This window comes from Netta rufina (assembly GCF_964035555.1).
Source record: "Netta rufina genome assembly, chromosome: 5".
NCBI classification, from domain to species: Eukaryota; Metazoa; Chordata; class Aves; order Anseriformes; family Anatidae; genus Netta; species Netta rufina.
Genome location: NC_140128.1, coordinates 8,121,092 through 8,143,791, shown reverse-complemented (window position 1 = coordinate 8,143,791; position 22,700 = coordinate 8,121,092). Strand labels below are relative to the sequence as shown.

Below are 22,700 nucleotides of genomic sequence, written 5' to 3'. Positions count from 1 at the left end.
TATGTGAAAAGAGAGAAGATGAAACAATGGAATAATATTGTGGAGTGACAGTTTTTTTCCAAATACTCTCTAAAGCGGAATAGAAAATATAATTAGAATCGTTATTCTCTGAGAATCAGTGTGTTGTGAGGGTCTTTGTTCTAATGAGTGAGTTCTTCCTAAAAGAAAACATGGCCATTGTCTTAAAAGCTGCGGCTGTCAGAAGGCAGAGTCAACTAAACATGCTCATCAGCATAATCCTTTGTCTGATTCAGTAACGTTTGTTAAGAACAACCCCCCCCACACACACACACACACAAAAAAGCTATTAGAGTTCCCTGACTGCTGTGCTAACTTGTCCTCTTCTGATGTACATTTGTAATAAGTTGAGTTCTCTTGGCCTTACAGGGTGATTTTCTCTTAGCCGCTCATTAAAAAAAAATAAAGTTTTCTTCTTGTTTTCTTCTTTAGCACTACAGCTCAGAGATCAGGTCGTCAGACCTACAACCAGACCTACTAGAGTGACACGTGCAAGTGAGAACCAGCATATCGAGTCGTCTCTGCCAGTGGGCAAGCACTCATAGCCATGGACAACACCGTAATAAAATACAGACTAGAATCTTGACAGAGAAATCCAAAAGCCGTACACATTAGAAAGATAATAGCAGGAAAAAAAAACAACTGATGTTCGACAAAAAACGTAGAGCGGAACTGATGCTGCCCTTCTGAACCACCACGTCTGCTCCTGCCTGTACAGACAGAAAGGAGGGACAGGAGGCCCTGATCTCACCATCACCCCTAACACACATCCAAACTTTAATGCAGGAATATATAGTGCACCTAAGCTCCCTCAGGGAATGGGGAGGTACATTCCTACAGTGACCCATGAAATTTGTCACAGCCTGTTTCAGCACACTGCACTGGCCCGACTCTTTCTGAGATATCACAGCTCTGGGACACTGCAAATCCGCATCATTGAAATGGACTTAAGAGGTAGCTGCTTGCTGGAAAGAGCAGGGACAAAGTCAGGCCTGCTCATCTGTGCTCAGGAGTGGTACAAAAGCACGTCAGGGAGCCCAAGGGAGGGAAATAAGCCACCTGGGAATTTAATGCATGCTCTGACACCTTGAAAAAAGAGAAAACCGAGCTTCTAAGATACTTTAGCACAGCATTCTAGGGGGAGGGACCATAGTTTTGTTTTTTTATGCAGTTCAGGAGGTGACTGAAAAACATTACAACCACTGGCAAAGATGAGAAAAGCAAGTTTAAAAGGACTGCCTGTTCAGGGTAGCCCTGCGTTCTGTGTCCTAGGATTTATGTACTTATGGATGAATTTAATGCTGGGTGATCAAAAGAGTTCAAATAGTGGTTGTATTAATGATTTCAGCATAACCTCTAAATCCCAGGATGGCAGTAGAAATTTTCAGCCTGGTCTTAATCTTCTGACACTTTTTATTAAGAGCTAAATTAAGTGCTGTTGCCTTATGATAAAGGAGCTTACAGGAGTGTTAACAGTGGTATTGTCACTGTAGTGTACGTACACTCCGTGCTCCAAGCTCAATTTCTGGTTATACTCGTTTTCTGGTTAGAAAGTAAATTACTAATGGGAAAATCTCCTGTCTGATATTCTTTCATCCTTTTTTCTTTGATATTTGATTAATCCTTACTTTATTTTATTATTATTTTTAAATCTTTTTTTATCTGCCTCTCTGAGTTTTGAGAGAGAAGTGCATTGTTGCCTGTATTTGTTAGGGTGTCCCAGGGCAGGAGAAGAGCCTGAGTCCTCAGGTCCATGCAGAGTGCTTTGGCTCACAATTGCCACTCTTTCTTCTGGTCTTCCCAACAAATGATTGGTACCTGCTAAAGATACCCGCAGAGCTAACAGCTCATAAAAGTGTTATGCATTTTGCAGCAAAGACCTACCTTATTCTGGAGTTTAGGTCACACGTGATCTCTGTTTCGTGACCAAGGAAATATTAATATGCCTCAAAGAAATATGAGAATCATCTCACCATTACTCTTTCTCTCTTCCTTCAAGCTGTTCCCTGAAGTATATTGATCTTTAAAGCAGTAGTTTTCTTGAGCCTGTATCAAGAGAGTGCATCTGAATCACGGACAAAAATAAGTCATGTTCAAAACTGTTCTTACCCCTCCAGAGAGCTTATTCATGTCAATCCCCAAAATGCCTAAGTTTCTAAATTAGGGATAGTCTTATCTGCTAATTAAAGGTAATGCCATCCCCAAAGACCAAAATTGTCATCCCTAGTCTTTGTTTTGAAGCTAGAAGGTATCACAGGAACTGATGCTGAGGGCCTTGAGATGAAGGACAGGGGCTTGAGCTGACGTGCTATTGCATTCCTCCCCATACATTACCATGGGGGCTGTTAAGGACCCTCTTATTGCAGAATCTTACTGATAATACAAAAGCCAGATAACATCTTTTTTGCAGTTCATAGTTTTCATCTGTACCCGCTCAAAGTCCCTGTTGGCTGTTTAGCTTCATGTCTGTGTACTATCTGGGCTCCTAACATAAACCCAAAGCTACAACCAAATGAGAAAAGGTGGGAAAGACGGAGCGATGCTCATGCTGGTGGCAATCACATCCCATGAGAATCTGCTACAACAGCACTACCGGGCTTTGCGGGTACAAAGCCGTGAGAATAACAGAAGTGGAACGAGTGTGAGAACAGCAAGGGAAAAATACTACCACAGACTGGCTGGGAAGCACGGCCACGACAGACTGGGTGAGAAAATAACAGAAGTGAGGGGGGGGATGACAGAGTAGTCCTCCATCCCCACTCCCTCCCGACCTGAGGTTAGTTGATTCCCTGTTTGGTATAAGGTATGTGGCAATAATATCTTAATGTTGTGGCCTTCAGCAAATGCAAGGTTTAAGACTTGAGGGAAAGACATCCATAAATTCTCTGAGTGATGAATGGCTGGCAGTTTCATTTGAGTACTTTCTGCTGCAGAAATTTAACTTTTTTTTTTTTTCCAAGGGCATATGCCAGAGAAGAGAATGAGGAGACTTTTTCATCTGAATACTTGCATCTCCATCATGAAGTGGATGTGCTCACCGCGGGCCAGCAGAGCCAGAAGATTTGCACACAGTGCCCCCGAGTCCCAGAGAGGAAGAGTGGGGACACAACCAGGTTCCAGTCTTGGCAGAAGCCTGAGAACGCTGTGATGTGCTTTGCTGGGCAAGGTGGAAGATGTGATGTTCCCAGCTGGCAACCGATGGTAACTTAATACCCGCAGATGGAGGCTGAGGGCGATACGATATTCCCAGCTGGTAGCCAAGGCCTGCCTCGCTGCATTCCCATTTGTACACGCGGCTTCTCCGTACAATGAGAAAGGGTGGGCGAAGTGCAATAAAGCAGCTGGTCTATTAGAAGATAAGCTTTGTGGGGAATAACACAAACATGCAGAATCCCCTTAATCTTAAACTTTATTACCCTAGATAATAGGCTTTGGTAGTGACAACAATCAGTTGAAATGCAGAATTGTCTTGGCTCCCGCGGCACCTGCCGTGTCAGTCAGTCAAAAGCCATCTTCTCCCACACAAAAAGGTGGCTGTTTGGTACAAGCGAGCTACAAGTTTTATTCATTTGTTTTGAAAAGGCAAAGGAAAGCTGGCTACCCGCTCTTTGCGGATTTAAGCGTGCACTCGCTCCAGGGGAAAGGCCAAAGCGCTGTGAAAGCCTGCTGTCTTTCTTTACCTCGGAGGAGAAGGAGCAAGATGTCTTTTGTCTGCTGAAGCCAACATGAAAGAGTGGGGTTGCTGTTCCTGCTCTGAATGAGGTCAAGTTTCCTAATATTCAACCAATGATGAGAACGGGAAATGTGATATCCTTCGGTATAATCTCCATAAGCGCCACTTGCAATATCTTTGACATAAAATTAATTTGGTTATCCACAGCACAATTGTGAAGAAGCATCTCTCATTCCCTTTTTGGGGGAAAACTCAGACCTCAGAAGCTCTATGCACACATGCAATCCCCACTCCTGTAAGTGGGCAGGTACAAGCTTTCGAATGAGAAGGCATTTCACTCTAAAAATCGCCTTGAGTTTATTAATATTTCTCTGTCACGTGTGCTTTTGTGAAGTTATTTTCCCCCCACAGCCCTTCTGTCAAAATGTTAGGCAAAAAAAAAAAAAAAAAAAAACTGTTTAGAAATATTTCAATACAAACTTTGGTTAAAAGAATAACTACAGGGTGACAGAGGATAATTTTTAAGTCAGAAGAAATAAAGGCAGTTCTAATAATTAAGTGCCAATTATTTCAACTTTTTAAATGTCCTCTAGCGATATTTGCAACAGGCACAAAAAAAAAAAAAAAAAAAAAATGCCTAGCAGAACTATACAAAGAAATGGAACAGAAACTGCACCACAGCTTCCCCTGAGGCAGCGGTACCTGATGTGGCCGCCTGCCAGCTGCATGCAGCAAGCAGTGGAAAAGCATCGGCAGGGCAGACCAGACACTGCCACACAAGCTAGCTAGGTAAGGAAGAACTACTGCAAAAGGCAAGAGAGGAGCATAATGCTGTCTGAGTGCAACTGTAGAAGAAATGCTACTTTATCGCCACTGAGTTGCCTTCAAAATTTGTCATCATCTGCTGCGAGCAGTTCCAGGGCTTCTGATGAGCAGCTTTCACGTCCAGAAAGCTTCATCACCCTTTTGGTTTATCAGGACCAAGACATGTTTGCCTTCTTTAGATGGTTCCCCTTCCTCCACTAGACATAGCCAGAACACCTCTGCTTCCTTTGCAATGGTGTATTGATTTTTTTTTCCCTGTCTCTGTTTCCCTAGGGAATTGACTGCACTAGATCAAATTAAGAACAATCTAAGCATTTAATGGGGCTCCTTCGATACAATGAAGTTTGATTGCTGGAAGTTGAAGTTCATGATAATTATTTATGCTGACAGCACCCTCTCAGGCAATAAAGACTGACCCTTTCCTGAAGGCGCCAGTCTCCATCAGGAAATTATTTTCTTTTTGCAGTGCTTTTCTAGTACCCATACTTCTAATTATTAAATATGAGCAAACAATCATAGAACAAAATATACCCTAGTTTCACCAAAAGCACCTGCAGTTTTGAAGTTACCAGCAAAACCTTAGACTCTTTGGGTACAGTTCCCAGGTACCCGATAAAATCATTTTGCGATGAGAACTGCAATATTTCTGTATTGTTTTAGGAGCTTGTGCTGAAGACTGCCTACAACCATAACTCTCTGAGCTTACAAATAGGTTAATCTGTGAGCAGATATTTTCCGTGAATGGCTGAGAAGTTGAAAACAAATCTCTCTTGCAGCTTCTTGAGCTCTGTTAATAAAACTCCCCCTAGCTGAGTATAAAACCAGGCCTGAAGTCAGTGCCTGTGCACATATGTACACATATCCCAAGAACCCAGGTGCCTTAGCTCCTGTGGATGCTTGTCAACATACAAAACATCAGCACACCTTCACTTTTTGGTACATACATACACATAAAATTGAAAACATGATGATGTTTCATATATACAAAATACATACATGAACACACAAATATATATGTTAAGTAGCCTTCCACCTGACTCAGTACAGCTCCTCCAGTTTCAGCAACACTTGTAGTTTTACAGCAGATGCTCTGCTTCAGAAAATGAATCAGGTAAGGGAAAGCAGGCAGGTTTTTTTTATTTTTGTTTTATTTTAAATCTTTCCTTCCTGCCTGGAGCAACAACTACATTTGTCCAGCTCTTCTCTGGAGTGTAACTGTCAAAATATAAAGCATTTTGGGGAAGCTATGGCCTCATGTGTATTTTGCCTTTTTTATGGCTGGGAGAAAAATGAACATGGCTTTAATACAAGGAATACAGTACTTACTTTGGTTGTTGAGTCCTTCTGTGGTGGAGAGGCTGTGGTGCTCTGCCACACCTTCAGAGAAGTCCTCATCTTCACCTTGAAGAGACAGGCAGGATCTCCACTGTTTGTGCCACACTCCTTCCTAGCACAGGCTTCTGTCTTTGTATGTATAAAGTTCTCAGCATTAGCGCTTTAAAATGATAATGCAGGAACAGCTGCCTTGCATTACTTACTAATTCCCCAGCCAATGGACTGAGTAGAAAAATTAGTCTCTTAACTCGTCTAAATGTAAAAATGATGTTATTTAAGAAATGAGTTTGTTATCAGTTAGAAAATGGGAAAATTAACATGAAGCTGCATGAAGTCAGCGGTCCTTCCCTGGGACCATGCTCACAAAGTAGCAACAGGAGCACTAGAGCAGCACAAACTCACACCTACCGCTTTGGCCAGACAGAAACGGAGCAGCTTGAAGCCAGCAGCTGACTGAGGGGGAAAGACACGCAAGAGGGGTTCCCTTAGGTGACTGGGTTTGGTTCTTTTGTCTTTAGCTTGTTTCTGTCTTACATCATCCACCTCAGAAGGGATGGGAATACAGAGCCTGTCTCAGTGGGCTACTCTGGAAGGCACCAGCAGCTCGCTCGGCCCCTGCCCACCCAGCTGAGCGCAGGACAGAGCTGTCAGGGCACACTAGGGCAGGGCAGGGTTTGTGCTGGGGTGCTTGCAGCAGGCCGGGCTTTTCAGCAGGGTGACTTGGAGTAATTAAAGAAAAGGGCTCAAACGTGCTTCTCGTTAAAAACAAACAGAACAGGCGGAAGGAAGGCAAGAATCTGCTGTTTCTTTAAACGACAATGCCTGTGCAGACTGCTCTGCCTGGCTGTGCAAGGCCCTTCGTAGCAGTGCTGTAAGGTTTTCAGTAACACTGAACTCCTGGTGACCCTCACTGACAGTAATTGCTTTAGCATAGGTTTGACAACAACACGCTAAAAACAAGCACAAGCTTAAAATACAATTTCAGCGCTGGAGACCTGCTCACGTAAGGAATCCAGGACATCTCCTGTGTTTTTCTTGATTAGCAGCACAGTTCTTGCTGCTGGGAAAAATGAGTTTTCAAACCATTTCAGCTGCCTCCTGCTCCAGTTTCCAGCCTGGCAGGGAGCCAGCCAGCACTGACAGCGACAGCCCTGAAAGGGACCTCACGGTGCAGCCCCGGGCCAGGACCCACGCTCATCCACCCCAGTATCTAGCTTGTTTAAAGGTGGGGTGTGGAATAAATCCAGTTTTATTGCAGTGACTGGAATAAATACCTTCCCTTCCTTTGTAGCTCTAACATAGTTCATTTAAGTTGTGTACATCATCAGTTGCAATGCAAAGTACTCCAAGTTGCTCACCAAACCCATACTAAATTAGCCACACTTGTGTTGGAAGAATGAAACAGCTTTCTGCCCATCAAACGAAAAGCAGAAACTTTGGCTGCAAGCACTGAAGGAGGAATTCATTGCTCCAGGAAGAAGGGCCCACCAGACATACGCAGAGCAATGGCATGTCCAGTATTTCAGAACATATTTAGATGACTTCCTGCTATAATGAACCACCTGGAAATTAGCCCTTATCCTTCCAAGGTTTTAAGGCAGTACATATACCTTGCTGTTGTATTGCACCTGGGGTCCAGAAATCCCGAATGTTCTCTAAATGTAAGGGAAAGTAACTCTACTTTCAGTAGGGAAGAAGAAAGCATTTGACTTGAAAAGGATGAAGCCTGCTGTTCCCAGCCCATTCAGTGGTGGCATACAAGGCAGTGCTCTCAAAAGCACCCCCAGAGCTGGTGACGTTAAAAGCTGCCAGCCGTAGCGTATGGAGCACAGGATGAATCTCCTTTTGGTGAGTAATGGAGAAGAGAACCAAATTATTGCATTCTGGCTCTTTTTAAGGACCTTTTTCTCATCTTGCCAAGCCGACTTCTTGCAGGCAGCTGCCTGACATTATGAACCACTGCAAGTTACAGTGTACTCCTCTGCTTTGCATACTCTCCTCTTATTAATATTTTAGGGAATGGTATGTTAAGAAAAGCCTGTTAGGACATAGGCTAAGAACAAAAGACGTGCACAAAATTGTGCATGGCAGTTAGTGATTAATCCAGGCTCCTGTGTTTTATTCTCAAAGGAGAACTTCAAGTATTTAACATAACGTATTTGTATCAAGTTTCAATCCTCTACAGTAAACCTATAGAAAATAAAATGTTTCAAGCTTTAAATACCAGCAAATCCCAGGACGTGGTATGTGAGACAAGAAGACATTTTCTCTGCATACTATTGCCTCCAAGCTCTTTTTTTCCCATTTCCCTCTCAGATAAAAGCTAGAATTAGATCCTGACTGTAAACTGAAGTCTTCAGCTGACAGCAAATATTCAGATATTGCAGGCAACTCTAACACAGCACTTTCTCCTATGACAAACTAGAGATATTTGAATTCTGATAAATTCATATATTAAAGTCTATAATCTTACCTTGATGTCTGATTAAACAAACTTCTGCTCTATCAGCACTGGAGAATTTGGGTTAATTCAGTCCAATGAGTTTTGACGAGGCAAAATGGTGGACTCGCTGTTGGCTTTTCAAGTGCCTTTATCTTAGGGGAAAAAATGGCTATATCAGCTCACTAAATAACAAAACTGGTGAAATTGCTTATTTTTGTTGTCATTTGGACTAGTAGCAATTATGCTTGTAATAGTAAAATGAAGTTTTAATGCTGATTAATGAAGCCACTAAGCTGTCAAGACTGCTAGTAACACTTAGGGGTCTCTGGAGGCTGTCCCCTAAAATAGTTGGCATCACGCATGTAATATGGCTTTTTTGTAGGACCAGATGTGAAGCATATGGTGACCTATTATTTTAAGGATGAGCCGTAAGTCCTGGTTGAATTATATTGGACAAACTATCCAAATGGAAAGATAACATCCAGTGATTATTACAGGATCATAGCAGCTTTCTATAGCGTAAGGGACAATGATGGGCTTGGGAAATTGCCTAGCTCAGTTAATCATTCCTGCTTGATAGAGTAACGTTGATGCTCTTTTGTGCTTATTTATATCCTAGAAGAATGCCATTGCTGTAGGTGTGAACGTACTCTAAAGCACATTGCCACTACATACCACTTGTCGCCTCTCATGCCCACTACTGCACGTGGCCCCACAGGGCGAGGGGCAGTCGCAGCGTTCCCCAGCAGCAGCAGGGAACCTCAGAAGCACAGCTGCAGAGAGAAAATGTGCTGCAGTGCTAAAGGCTGGGAGGGTTAAAAGGACACTGTATTGTCTAGACCACCAAGAAGTAGGCAGAAACACTAATCATGTAATGAAACTCACTGCTCTTGTATGCAGAGACACAGTCCTGGTGCAGTCAGACACATTTGGCACAATCGGGTCGTTTAGCTGTTGGAGCAGGGTCCTTCGTGCTGCTGGCCACCCCTCACTCGCACAAAACCAGTGAACTGCTGGACTGAGCTCTCTGGAGGGCCATCGTGAGAGCATCGTGTCACCTGGCAGGAGGAATGAGGACAAGACTCTTCTCTGAATTACTCTGTTTTACCCTGAATTACTCTGTTTCTCCGTATTCATTACCTTTATCATTATCCAGTGCTGTACTCAGTCTTCAGTATGGTGGCAGGTACTATGCAGAGCAGAATATAATGGACTGCTTTTCAGTTTTGCTGCTGCCACTTTGTATTACTCTTTGGTATGATTCTATCATTTTATGAACAGTTTAACCTATTTACTCATGTGTAAATGGACAATGGTTGAAGATTAGAGAGGCTTCATTTGCTACGAAGAGCTACTATCTTGTCTCAAAGGAAAAAGAACCAGCTGACCTAGATGGCAGCACACATGCTTCTTACTGCGGATGTATCAAATTATCACCACAGCATTGGCCTATGGGTATAGTAACTAATAACAGAAGCGTGGCTACACATTGATTTTTAGAGACCAGAAAAAAAAATAAACAAGTATTTCAATAACTAAATATACAAATTAACACACAGGATGACTCATCAGCACATGCATCTTGTTTAATGTTCATTTCTAAAATTGGTTTTTGCAATTGCTGCTGGCCAAACTTACTTTAGACATTATGTTCTTGTTTGAATATATATTTGGAAGAGGGAGTAAATTCTGTGTTACCTCCCTTTAAACACTTCCAGTACTTCTTCCATTGCCATACTCTCATACTTTCATCATATGGCCCAATTTTTTGTGATGAATAATGCCTCCACAGCTTAACTGGCAACTATATGAATATTCTGGCCCATACGCATGATACTACTGAAGCCACAGCTACAGTTGTGGTTGTCTGCATATGGTTACTAGACTCTGGATAGATAATTCACTCCTTGGAGAAGTCTGTTTTCATAGTTACATAGCAGTCTCTCAAGTGCCAATGTGCTGGGAAAGCACATCACAGACAAAAACGTAATGACTGCTGACACCAGACCAGCTTTCCTTTTGCTCTGTATAAAAGCCGACAAACTCTAAATCATCAGAGCAACCAAGCTGCTTACCTGCCCTCATTGCTCGAGCAAGTCTTTACATCAAGGAACTACATCTATCAAAACACAGCTTAAAGAAAAGAAAAAAGCATGGTGACTGACTGGTCTCAAAAAATTAAACTGGGATTAAGGTGTCAACAAAGAATATTCCCTGCCCAACTAATAGTGCTTTGTGAACTACTTCACAAAGGTATCTGAAAAGCTGTCCGGATTTCATTAATAGAAACCCAAAATCAAAGACAACAATAAACTGAGCTTCAGTTTAAGCTGATACGCCTATTGAATTTCAAAGTTTTATATCTCGAATAAATGATTATGAATAAGAATTTTGCATATTTTTTACTTTTAAGTCTACAGTAAATTCAATAGCACTTTGTAGTAGAAGTTGTTCTGTTGATTAGGAAACCTTAATCAATACAATTTAGCTCCTCTTAGGAACTGCCACTCTCCCAGCCTGAGTTGGGCTTCAGCCAGATTCCTCCTAGTGTCAATACAATGTTCAAATACGTTGTCTCCAAAACTCTCTAGATACCTCGTAACACAAAGCCAATAACAATGTGGTGTTACTGACAGAGCTGTAGTCATCTGTACCTTACAGTAATGTAAAGATTTTGTACTTCCTTCAGACCTTTTAAAGAATCTATGCTAGTGATGATCTTCAGAGAGTTTGAACTAAGCTAATTCATCACTTATTTGCCTGCTGAAGAAAAAACACAAGATGCACTTTAAGATGATTGATAAAGGTTTTGCTGTGCATCTAACATAGATTACTTGCTCTGTTACTAAAAGCCTGTTTTTACCTGTTTATCCTCACTCTATCCTGGCTTGATTAAAAATGCAGGAATCAGCTTTGATTTTTCTCTTCCATCTAGCTGAAAGTCTCCCCTGTCAGCCTGTGTTCCAGGATCCAGGGATGATTATCACAGCAGCAGCTTTGTATTTGGGTGTAGTGAAGGAATTAGTATCTCCACCTATTTGCAAAGTGTACAAAATAGAAAATCATAAACAAAGAGCTAAAACACTGCTTGCAAGATGCAGATTCACCTCTGTGAGATCTCCTGTGTGATCTTGGGAAAGTCAGTTAGTTTTCAATCTGTTTACTCAAGAGACTCCTCTCCCACCTTTTCAGCATCCTGTCCTTTTAGATTCAGCCTTACAGCATGTGCACTGAGTTCCCAAACAAATCAGATCCATGCTGACTTTGGGCAATACTACCTACGTTCACAATTAAGACCAAGAGATAAAGAGAGAGAGAGAGAGAGAGAGAGAGAGAGAGAGAGAGAGAAGTTGCTCTCTTCCTCCAATTGTAGACTGACTCTCTGCAGGCAGTAAAAATATTCTGCTGAAATACTCCTATGACAGTGAACGGTGAAAAGGCTTGTACGTGATATGCAAAAAAATGAAATATTTTGCATTGTTTCTTCTCTAACAGGAAAATCATCGCTGAAAGCCCTTGGCAATAGACTGGCATGTTTGAGTCACACTAACAGCAACAGCTGTATAAAAATAATGAAATTTGAGGAAGACTAAGTCTCAGTCTTTTATTTTAGACCTTTAAGTCTGCACTTTAAAGTGTTTTTTTTGTTTTGTTTTGTTTTTTTCATGTTTTGTAGTTTAGAAGTCTTAAACTCCTAGAACTCTAGCAGTCCTAGCTCCTCAGTTCATAAAGCTGACAAATCCTATTGTACCACTAAGCCATTTACCTAGATAAACACTAAGCACATTTTAGGGAAGACATGAATGTGGGACATTCATTCAGTTTTCCTAAACCCAGGTAAGTGTTTTTGTCAGACCCTCTCCCATGAATGTAAGCCTTAAATACAAAGCAAGTGGGTCAACCGTGTAATAGAGATTGCCTAGAAGAAGTGAAGGACTCCCCCAACTCTGTGCTATAACCACCAACAAGCAAATTTCCTCAGCAAAATTTAGAGGTAGAACAAAACAAGATGTATCCTTACAGCTACATCATGAATGAATCATTATAAAACTGGCTGGCACAAGCCAGAGATGGAGGTATGGAAAGCAATAGCTAGATGGGGAAAAATAAATCAATATGGATGACTGAAATCCGATTTAGTGCACTAAAACTCCCTCAGCTTTCTCTTGCATTTTCTCTTGATTAGGCTGACAGTAACTGAAGTTGAAAATGTTAAAAACCCAGCCTTAGTCTTCCATGTTGCACTTAGGCTACGCTGATTTATTAGAGTCCCTTTCTTTGTGCTTCTGGAGGTTGGACAGTGCTTTGATGGCTGGGACTTTCTGCAAAAGTGCACAGGGCATCATCCTGTGAGGGCTCACAGCTGGAATAGGTGTCTAAGCCTGATCATAACATGATTGAATGTCAATTACAACAGTGATAGTGCATAAAAAGACTGGTTACTACAAATGGAGAATCTGCAAGGAAGTTAGGATCTATACCTCAAAAGAGAGACACGGCAGAATACATTGCTCTGTGTTGCAGGCTTGGCTGCACACAGCTTTTATCATGCGTTTCTCCTTCCGATAAGAAGTTGGTCACAGCAGGCAGGGAGAATGGAATTCCCTACCTGTCTGTAACTACTAGAAAGTATCCTGAAAAAAAAAAGAAAAAAAAAAAAAAGGAAAGGGGGGTGGGGAGGGGTGTTGGAATTGGGAAAGGAAGTAAAGAAAATTCCAGAAGTGTAATTCAATCAGGTGTGGTCAAAAGCAAGGTCTTAGAGAAAGCCCTTGGGTCAATTTAACACCAAATGGAAGGACTGCAGAGTTTGGATGTCTCCCGGAGACTTAAATTATAGATGGTTTCCAGGAGTTTCCTTAATAAAATTTGTCTAGAGAGAAAATATTGATGTCAGTGAGGGGAAAAAAAAAAACCTCTGATTCACGGAAAATGGAAAAGAGAAAGGCAGCTTCAACCAGGAGTTAGCCATCAATCTATTTCTTAGACACAGTCTTGGCAAAACCCATTCTCCTGGTAGAACTTGCCTGGAGTAGACCAGATTGATTTGACAGTCTCTTAGCCTAATAAATGCTTGACCTCAAGGTCTGCTGAATTCACTAAATTCACTATGCAGAGAGAATTGGGAACCAATCTCCTCTGGGGAGCATCCTGTTCTGCAGCCCTCCCCTGATAAAGGCCTTGACTGCTTTCAGCCTCAGCAAGACGACTAGATGAAAGCTGCTCTCAGAAGAAGAAAGGTTAATCGACTACACCGCTGTTAATCAATCACTTGGAAAGATTCAGCACTTACAATAGGTAGGTCCCTCTTCCTGCCAAGAGGTTCTTGCATGTTAACCAGGGACCATCTCCTCCAGTTTGAAGGATGAGCAATAGACAGAAACACAATCCAGAGAGATGCCAGGTGTCTGATCCAAAGCCAGCTGAAGTCAATAGAAAGACTCCCAGTGAGTTCAATGGACTTGGATCAGACCTCAGAGAAAGACTTATTATCCGAGGTTTATTCTGCATACAGACATTGAGCTACTTTTAGTAGTAAGGGATCCTTGAAAAGCAGCTGATTTAACGCCATTTTGCCTCCCAGTGAAACCAGACTTCTTCAAATCATACTGTGCCCTATTTACACTGATTGTCAGATATGGCTGACATCCAGCAAAGGAAGATTACCTGCCTGTGACAGCAGACAGACACATATACATTTCAAGGTCTCTAAAGAGTACGAAAAAAAAAGCCAAACTATCTCTGCAAATGTTTTCCTGGCCTTTTTGTAATTGCTGCTATCCAGAATGTTAGCTTTCTCGGAGAGGAGAAAAGGATAGGTAACTGTTGAAAGCATGATGGGAAAGGAAGAAACACGATTTAAAAGATATTGCCACGCAGAACAAACCCTGTGATGAACAAATGGTGGTAAAGACGGTGAAGCTGACAGCCAGAAAGAGAAAAAAAAACACAAGAGAAACAATATATTTTGAAAGTACCCCCTGAAGACTAGGGATTTCTCTAAATGGACACATATTCACCGTCAACACCACCTGATGATGAAGCAGTGACTGTCCTTGACGCTTGTCTGACTAGAAGTCTCAGTCTGTTACAAATACAGGCCCTCACATTCCAGTGCAGAACCGCTTGGTTCCACCTGCTGCACTACAGGGCCTAAAAGCTGTAAGGGAAATAGTTGAAACCAAGAGGCACACACCTTGAAGACATACACAACGACGCGCACCAATTCTGTTGATTGCAGTCTGGTGCACACTTTTGCTTATTCAAGGAATTTTGCCTGTGATATTTTCTCACTACCAGCTGTCTAAAGGCAGACTCCTGGCTGCACTTACACCAGCCTCAATTCATCTGGCTCTGTCTGCTGCCAGAAGGCTTCATTCAGGCTGCTCACATTCTGGAGCAAAGCTGCTGACTTATAACTTTTGCTTTAGGAATAATAACCCAGTTTGCACTATGGAAAAATACCTGCAGAGGAGAATGAGCAGTCATGGACTGCTCCTGTCCTAACTACCATGCACATAGTGAAAAGGTAGGAGGTCCTTCAGAAGGCTGGAGAGGAATTCAGATGGAAGCATTATTCTCTGCTCTTCTAGAAGTTCATGGCACTATGAAGCATTCCAGGTAACGGATCCTTCTTCCTTGTGTGGTGACAACAAGCAAAAGACCAATGAAAGAGAATAATTCTGAGTGCATTATAATTTTTTTTTGTGTGTGTTCCAAGAAAATGCTTCACCTGAGGAAGGACAGTCATTTTTAATATAGCCACGTTCTTTGCACGTAAGCAGGTGACTAGAATATTGGTTTTGGCAATCTACAGCTAACTGGGGAAAAAAAAAATTCTGAATTTACATCTACAATGAATGACTGATATTTAGTGACAATGAAATTTCAGTATCACCAAGAGACTTAAAAGCTAACAACCTGCTAAGATAAATGGGAGTACTCTATCTTACTCCACTTCTGCTCACTGCAGGTTCAGAATCATGAAAACACCATTGTATCTTCTTATGTTTCAATCTAGATTTTCACAGCTCCAAGTGCTATTTTTAAAGAAGATTCTGTTATTATATACTTAACTGTACTGCAGCATGACCAGCAGGTCCTGATTCATTTGTTGTTCTGCTGGCACACACTGAATCATAATCCCGTGCAGTTCTCCTGTCAGTGGTGAATTCTGCTGTAGCCACAGAACTAAGAACAGATCCGAATAAAAAGATACATTTCATCTATGACTATTCATTTCTTAACCCACAGTGGATGAGCTTAAAGTACCTGCAGCTCGGTACAAACAAGTGAGGAACTACTGCTGCCTAATCCATTTTTCCTCGTGTTGTCTGGAATGGGATCCTACAAGGCTTAACTGCACAAACTTGGTCGCACTGAATTACATCATCTTGAGACAAAATCTCTTCTTTCTAAAAAGAACGGAAAGATGGATGGCTTAGAAACAGAAGTAAAAAGTCTGAGTGCTTTATTGGCCCAACTGACATCCTATGAATGGTAAACAATAAAAAATCATGGAAAATTAGAAAAGCTGTTTCTTAATCTTATTGCTGTCCCCCCCAACGTTCATGCCAAAGAAAAATGCAAAATTCTCTTAAACCACATATTTAAAAATCTTGCAATTTTATTTGCATATAAAGGCCGCTAGATATAATATCACAATAAATTTAAAGAAACAACTGCTTTTCTAAATTCCATTAACAAGGTAACATAAAACAGAACAAAGCTCAATAGCATTTACAGTGGTAGAACAGAAATAACTATCTGCAACAATATTTTGTGCTAGCAAGATTGCATTTACACACAGTGCAAAATAAGAAAAAGAAAATAAAAAGACGAGAAGAATATTTAAATATAAAGGACAACTAAGCCTTATTTTAGTTAGGCTTGATTGTATCCATTTGACTCTATACATGCCTGAACTATGACAAAGATTTAACTCAGGCTCTTGAAGGCCTTGAGCACTTGGAAAATGTGTCACATCCTTCATAATTTAGATGTGCTGTACAGCATAATTTTGCAGATGCTATACTGGCAATATTAAATCCTAGCTTAGTTATAATGCACAAAAAATACATATATATATATAAATTCATATTTAAAAGGAGTCCGCATTTACATTTTTTTTTATTTTTTTATTTTTTTTTTTACTGCGTGAAATGCCTGCTCTTTGCAGCTTTCACCCCCAGTTTTTTAAAGCTAAAATAATTTAAAAACAAACAATAAAAGGTAGATACCACATACAGGCTGCGGCTATCTATACCAGTCTTTAACGTATAAAGCAGGTAGAGACAAACAACTGAGAAGTCTATTCTCCCCTTGCTGCATTCCACTGCCAACAGAAAGAAGTTGACGTGTAGACATATCAAGAGAAAAATGGACCCCAAAATCTTGTCTGTACTACTACTACAAAAAAAAATGATATAAATGGAGAGATGAAAAGCTAACATTTAGACCTAGGGAAAAAGAAGACACTTAAAAAAACCCCGACAGTAACATAAGTTGTGCAAATTTGGGTGTTTTTAAATGCTGCCTATTTTTTTAGCTTATCATATAATATTAAAATAAGGTCTCTCACTTCTTAAAAGAAAGCTTGGCTGTCCTTTCGAGAACACTATAACAATTTACAATGGCAAATTTATTGAAAAACAAAATTCATTTTACAAATTCACAATGCTTTATCAATTTAAAATGGATGCTGCATTTCCAAAAAGCACAACCCTCTAACTTTTTTTTTTCTTTTGTACCAGCAATTTACAAAAAAAATCCATCCCAAAACAAAAACAACCACAATTCTCTCCCCCAAAATGCTCCCCCCCCGCCCCAGTAATTTTGAAATAAACATGTAACAGAATGTAAGTTTTGTAATTAGAAAATGGCAGTTTATAGACCTTCCCCAGTTCCAAATGTGCAGTAGTGCTTCATGATCCTTGAGGGGTTGGAAGGTCAAATATAATTGGAGGATTGGTTGGTTGAAAGCTGACTGTACACGTTGAAGCATTGATGTAGGTTGTGTAACCGTCTGTCATAATGCCATAACCTGTAGGGAGAATGTGTCACACTTACTGTAATATAAACAAACGATGCTGCCCATGGGCAGCTGCACTGAAAGCTTGTTGCGGGATCAATGCTTTGGAATAAAATTGAATTAATCCCTTCAAAATGACATAAGCTCTTGAAAGCTGCCACAAAGACTTGAAGGAAAAAACGCAATAGACTGGATTTGAAATCAGAACTGATGCTTTTGTTTTATCTTCACACATTTTTCCACGGAAAATCCTCTGCTGCAATTGATTACAGCAAAACCAGAGACAAAAATCACACACGTACTTTTCCTAATTACTTAATTAGCACATTGTACTTTGCATGCTTGTAGTATCTGTCAGATAATAAAAGACCGATCAGGAACAGGAGATTTAGAAGTACCTTCAGCTCTACCTACAAAAATCCTTGCTGTCTCTGGGCAATGAACCAAGCTTGGTAAGCTTTCCCCATGCTAGCCTTTATCATCCAGGTCCCTCTCACAGGACTGCCAAGATGGTGTTCACATTGGCTTGTGAAACCTCAGAAACCCATTAGCAGCAGGTTAAAAATACACACACACACACACACACATTACTACTCATAAAAGCTGCTGCAAAGTATTTCTTTGAAAGTCTGTAAGTGGGTCTAACCAATAGTGAAAAACACAGGTACTGCTTGGTTCTAAAGAGGTCTTTGCATAAAAGAGGAGTCTCATTGACTCAAAGGGGAGCTGCAGTTACGGCAGCCTGAACAGGCCAGGCGATTTGAACCCAAATGTAGGAATAGACTTGACAAGAAGAACACAATTAAAGAGATTAAGTTCTTTACAAGGAGACACCAGTGAAAATCATGACTAAGGAAAGGAATCTCTTGCTATAAGCACAATAGAGCACTGGAGGTCACTGGATAAGCACTGGCTTAAGCAGAAAGTTGAGGTTAAAGTTTAATAGATGACTGCTTTTCACTATGAAGGGATCCTGACAGCTCATTCCCAAATAAATGAAGGACTAGCGAATATTAATCATGGGATTTTTCAGCATGCCAAGGCCTTGACTCCTCAGTAACACTACGGCGTCAGGTTCAGGAGGCCGGAGACTCTTCTCAACCTCCTGAACATCTGGCCAGCAATTGCCATGTTCAGGACAAATTTGAGCACCAAGCAGTAATGCCACGTCACTTCTGGCCTCTATCTTCTCTTCCACTTGCCACACAGGAATAGGATGGAACAGCCCAGGGCTGTGCACTCAAAGAATTTTGGGCAAGTGGAGCAAACTATTGACCTGTGAACTGAATCACACCTGCGTCTCCATTCAGGCAATGGGATTCTACTATGTGAGAAAATGAATGGTAATAAAAGCACAGAAACGTCTCCTCTTACAGACATTCTCTCAAGGACATGGAGACGGGGCTCCAGTTCCATCGGTGGAAGAGATCCATTGTTTTCAGCTGATATCCACCAAAAGCGCACAAAGAAACTAGAAAAAGTCTAGGACGAATTTGGCACAAAATGTACCTTTTATTTTATTCTTATTATTAAGAGTTTCATGGAGAAAGAGAACTTCCCATTGCTAACCCACAAAGGAAAAATGTTTTTCTTTTAAACCAACGTGATACAGTACAGCTCACTGCTGTCTGAGAGCTAAGATAAATCCAGCTACCTACAGCGTCTCTCACAAAGAATAATCACTTCAGAATTGCTGCACTTTATTTATTTGGACTGGCAATTTTGATTTAGATCATCTTACGGTGGGGAAAACCTTGTTTGTGGTTGGTTTTACTTATCAACCAGGACAAAAAGCCTGCACGATCAAAATGTGTGTATAGCCTCCCTTGATTTAACAGAATGTAGTGTGCATTCATCTGAGCTAGAGCTGGATGAGAATTAACTGTACTGCGAGGTGCTGCTCTGAAGAGCTGACCATTTGTTTCTGTACAGGAACTGGTAATTCTTATGTCTTCTGTGTAAGTACTAAAACAGGATTCTAACTTGTTTTAGTATTCTTGTAAGAATGCATTTGCACGTTCACTTTTAACACGTGCTACCACCCTTCCTATGAGATTTAGATGCGAGGTGCTGCACGTGGCTCCACAGTGCTTTTTCAGAACCATCTCGCACATTAAAATTCCTTTCTCTCCCATTACTTAAGAATATTACAACTAGAAGTTTCAGCATCCCAGGCAACTACAAAAGCTGCATTTTTGTGTTTTAGCTGGAAGTCTTGCTGTATTCAAATACTGCTATCCATGCCGCTGTACTTAAGGTCAAGTCAGTATTTCCATTATTAACTCCTTATTTACAGACCTTTATAAACCATGCATAAAATCCATTTCATGAAGTCATGAGGGCTTTGGAAAAACCAACAATACTAGTTGACCAAGCTCTCTTTTTTTTTTTTTTTCCCTTTTTCATTTCAGAAGTTCTCCAAATCTGTGAGCTTACAGAGAAGCTAATTAGAGTCAATGGAGAAACCTCCAGGGGGGAAATATAAAGCATTTAATGCATAATTTTGAGTTCTAGGGTCACAAAGTCTTACACTCTCTCTCTGGCAGACCTCCTAATATTTGTCTCACAGCCACATGAAAGCTACAAAATTGTATTAAATATTTAAATATCTCCAAAATATACTTAATCTCTCATTCCCTCCCACTGCCACAAACAGAGCTTTTCATTTCTGATCTGGTACTGACAATGGGCAAATCTCTTCTAAAATATGAGGCTGCTGGAAGCTAACATACACAGTATGAACTGTACTACAGGATGCTTTTAGAAATGTATGCAAAGTGAGTTCTGGCAATCTCTCCTTCCGATGTCTGTCCTCCTTTCTGCTTTTCCTTGCATGCCGAGGGAGGTAAGCTGAGACAGTAAGATGTCTTCAATTTTCTAGCACTTTTCTTGGCTCCCGCACTTGGAATAATTGGAATAATTTTAATTTTGGCTTGCATGTGTGGTGAATCTCATCTGTTTCTCTAACAAAGTTTGTCAAAATTTACATGGCTTTCAATTAACCTGTGTAGAACAACCTTTGCACAGTGAAAGATGTAGGTGGCTAAATGTAGCACACATTCCTGAAACAGCCTGTTTTAATTCTGGCATAAATTTACAAAGTGCTGTGCATGCAATCACTTCCCTCAGTTCCCTCTCTACTTTAGTCCAATATGCCAATACCCATCCCTTTGCAATGCGTCATCGAGATGCGCTCCTTTGGAATTAGCCTCAGATCCAAGAGGAGTAGCACAGGTCCTTACCTTCATGGATTCCACCAAAGACGTGGAGTTTGGGCCTTACTCGCCTCTGCACTGTGTTTAGCAGTTCCACACAACCAACTCTCTGCAGCTCCTTTGGAACCCAGTCTCGAAAACCTGAAGGCAAAATGCAATCAATAGTATTAATTTTCTCTATTCAGGTAAGGTTTTACATAGTCTTTCAGGAAGTCATAATTCACTGAAGGTTTATTACCATTATCTACACTCATAACCTCTCCATTAAAGCACACAATGGCTTTTAAGCAACATTTCACTGTCACTTCGTCTTCCTTAAGATTTCCCCTCTCCATATGCATTAATATTTTTCTGGATGTGATTTGTTTTTTTAAACTATAGGCTTCAACTCATCTTCCACCTTCAAACCCTTGAACATTTTTTCCCGGCACTGCTGATTTTTCTTCCCTTTCCCCTGGCTCTCACAGCGGTCACCTTCCCAATTCAGTGAGGTGGTCCCTCCAGAAGCAAAATACGTGAGGAATTTCTGTTCTACAACCTGACACCTCTGCCACCCCAAAGATTTAACACAGCCTTCCACAACTTCCAGAGGGCTGCGAGCATCAGGTAATGTCTGAGCCCCCAGTTAGCAACAAGAAGCAATGCATATTCAATTAAAGCATTCATTAGCATCTGCAGCATCACTGTATTTCTCCACGAACCCAATTGAGAGCAGATGGATTAGCAACCCATGTAAAATAGCACCCGCGAAACATCATAAAAGTGCTTGTGGGGTTTTCTGCTTCTTCGGGAAAATAAACAGATTAAAAGAGTGCTATTCAGAGCGCTGGTTTGCAATATCCGGTGTGCTCCACTGTCAGCAGCTGGTGCAGCGCTGCTTTATCAAAGCAGCAGGCAGGTAGCTCCTTGAAGCTTAAAGTGAATTTGCAGCACTATTAAAAGAGCTCCTAGTAACCAGGATATAAGAAGAGCAATAAGTATATTATTGGTCAAAAACTTTTTTTTTTTTTTTTTCTGCTCTTAACTCTGCTTCGATTGCTGACTCTTAACTTACTACGATGCAAAACAGGCATTAATTCCTGACTCCACGGTCCCTGGGAGAGCACTGAGCCAACCTGGTGGCATTTGAACGCTGCTTTATACTGGCACCGTGCAATTCTGAGAACTGGGGGCGTTCTTCTTTTAAACTCACTACCATCCCAAAAGTCAATGACTTCATGTGATCGTGCGATGATCTGACCCCTTGTATTTCTAAACAATTTACTGAAAGCCTGGCAAAATCACCATCTATTAGCGGTAACGGTAATGAATAAGTAGCTGGCACTTCTTCAGCCTGATAAGCAACATTGAAAAAAGGCAATTCTCAGTTGTAAAACTGATTGAAATACCGAAAATATGATCCTAGACTGTTTGCTGTGTGTCTTGAAGAAAAGCAACACATGATGTGTGATAGTATCTTGTAGGGTAAAAGATTGGAAAAAATAGTGGAAGTTTTAAAATGGTTTAGTGAGCACTTAACATATGCCCCAAACCAAGTACTTCTACCTCTGCTGAGCGATCCTCATCTTAGCATCTTTTTGAGACAACCAGAATTTACTTTATTGCAGAATTACTGTGAGATCTGTTATATCTGTGAATTACACACACGTTCAGGACAAGCAAAATGTAACTAAATGGAAAAATTTCACCTAACTCATGAAAAAAATTTACACATTTACATAGCTGTCTTTAGTTTACAATTATCTGAGGGCGTAATTCATTCTTTCACAAATTTACTTTAAGTCAATTAGAATATGTAACAGTGGTTTTACAGATGTTATGCTTAAAAGGGAATTGTAAAAGAGAAAACATGACTACAAGCTCTTGAACTTTTGACTGCATACACTAAAACCTCAAAGAAATATGTCATAGTAGGGGGGGAAATGTTTTAGAAGTTTAAGCCAACCTCTGAAAAATCACATGGGATTGGAAACTGTCAGATGAATATTGTACTTAAACAAAATGGCCATGGAATTGGATATATGATATTCCCTAGTTTGAGCTAAACAAAAAATGTAATTGAAAAAAACACCTGGAAGCTCAACAGATTTTGCTAACCTTAATCATCACTTTACCCTTCTTTCAGAAAGGCTTTTTAATTCATAGCTTTGAGTTAGAGTGCAA

General features: G+C 40.8%; 1 protein-coding gene across 2 annotated transcripts in view; it reads right to left on the bottom strand.

The window, feature by feature from the left end:
- Nucleotides 1–17,151: 17,151 nt before the first annotated feature.
- Nucleotides 17,152–22,700, bottom strand: part of MPPED2 (metallophosphoesterase domain containing 2) — a 98,648-nt gene continuing 93,099 nt past the window's right edge. For both annotated transcript variants that reach the window (XM_084287636.1, XM_084287637.1), the window contains exons 6-7: nucleotides 20,565–20,678; nucleotides 17,152–17,334 (exon numbers count right to left, since the gene is read on the bottom strand). In XM_084287636.1, coding sequence (XP_084143762.1) covers nucleotides 17,216–17,334; nucleotides 20,565–20,678 — 233 coding nt within the window. In that variant the 3' untranslated portion in view covers nucleotides 17,152–17,215. The remainder of the gene's footprint in view (nucleotides 17,335–20,564; nucleotides 20,679–22,700) is intronic.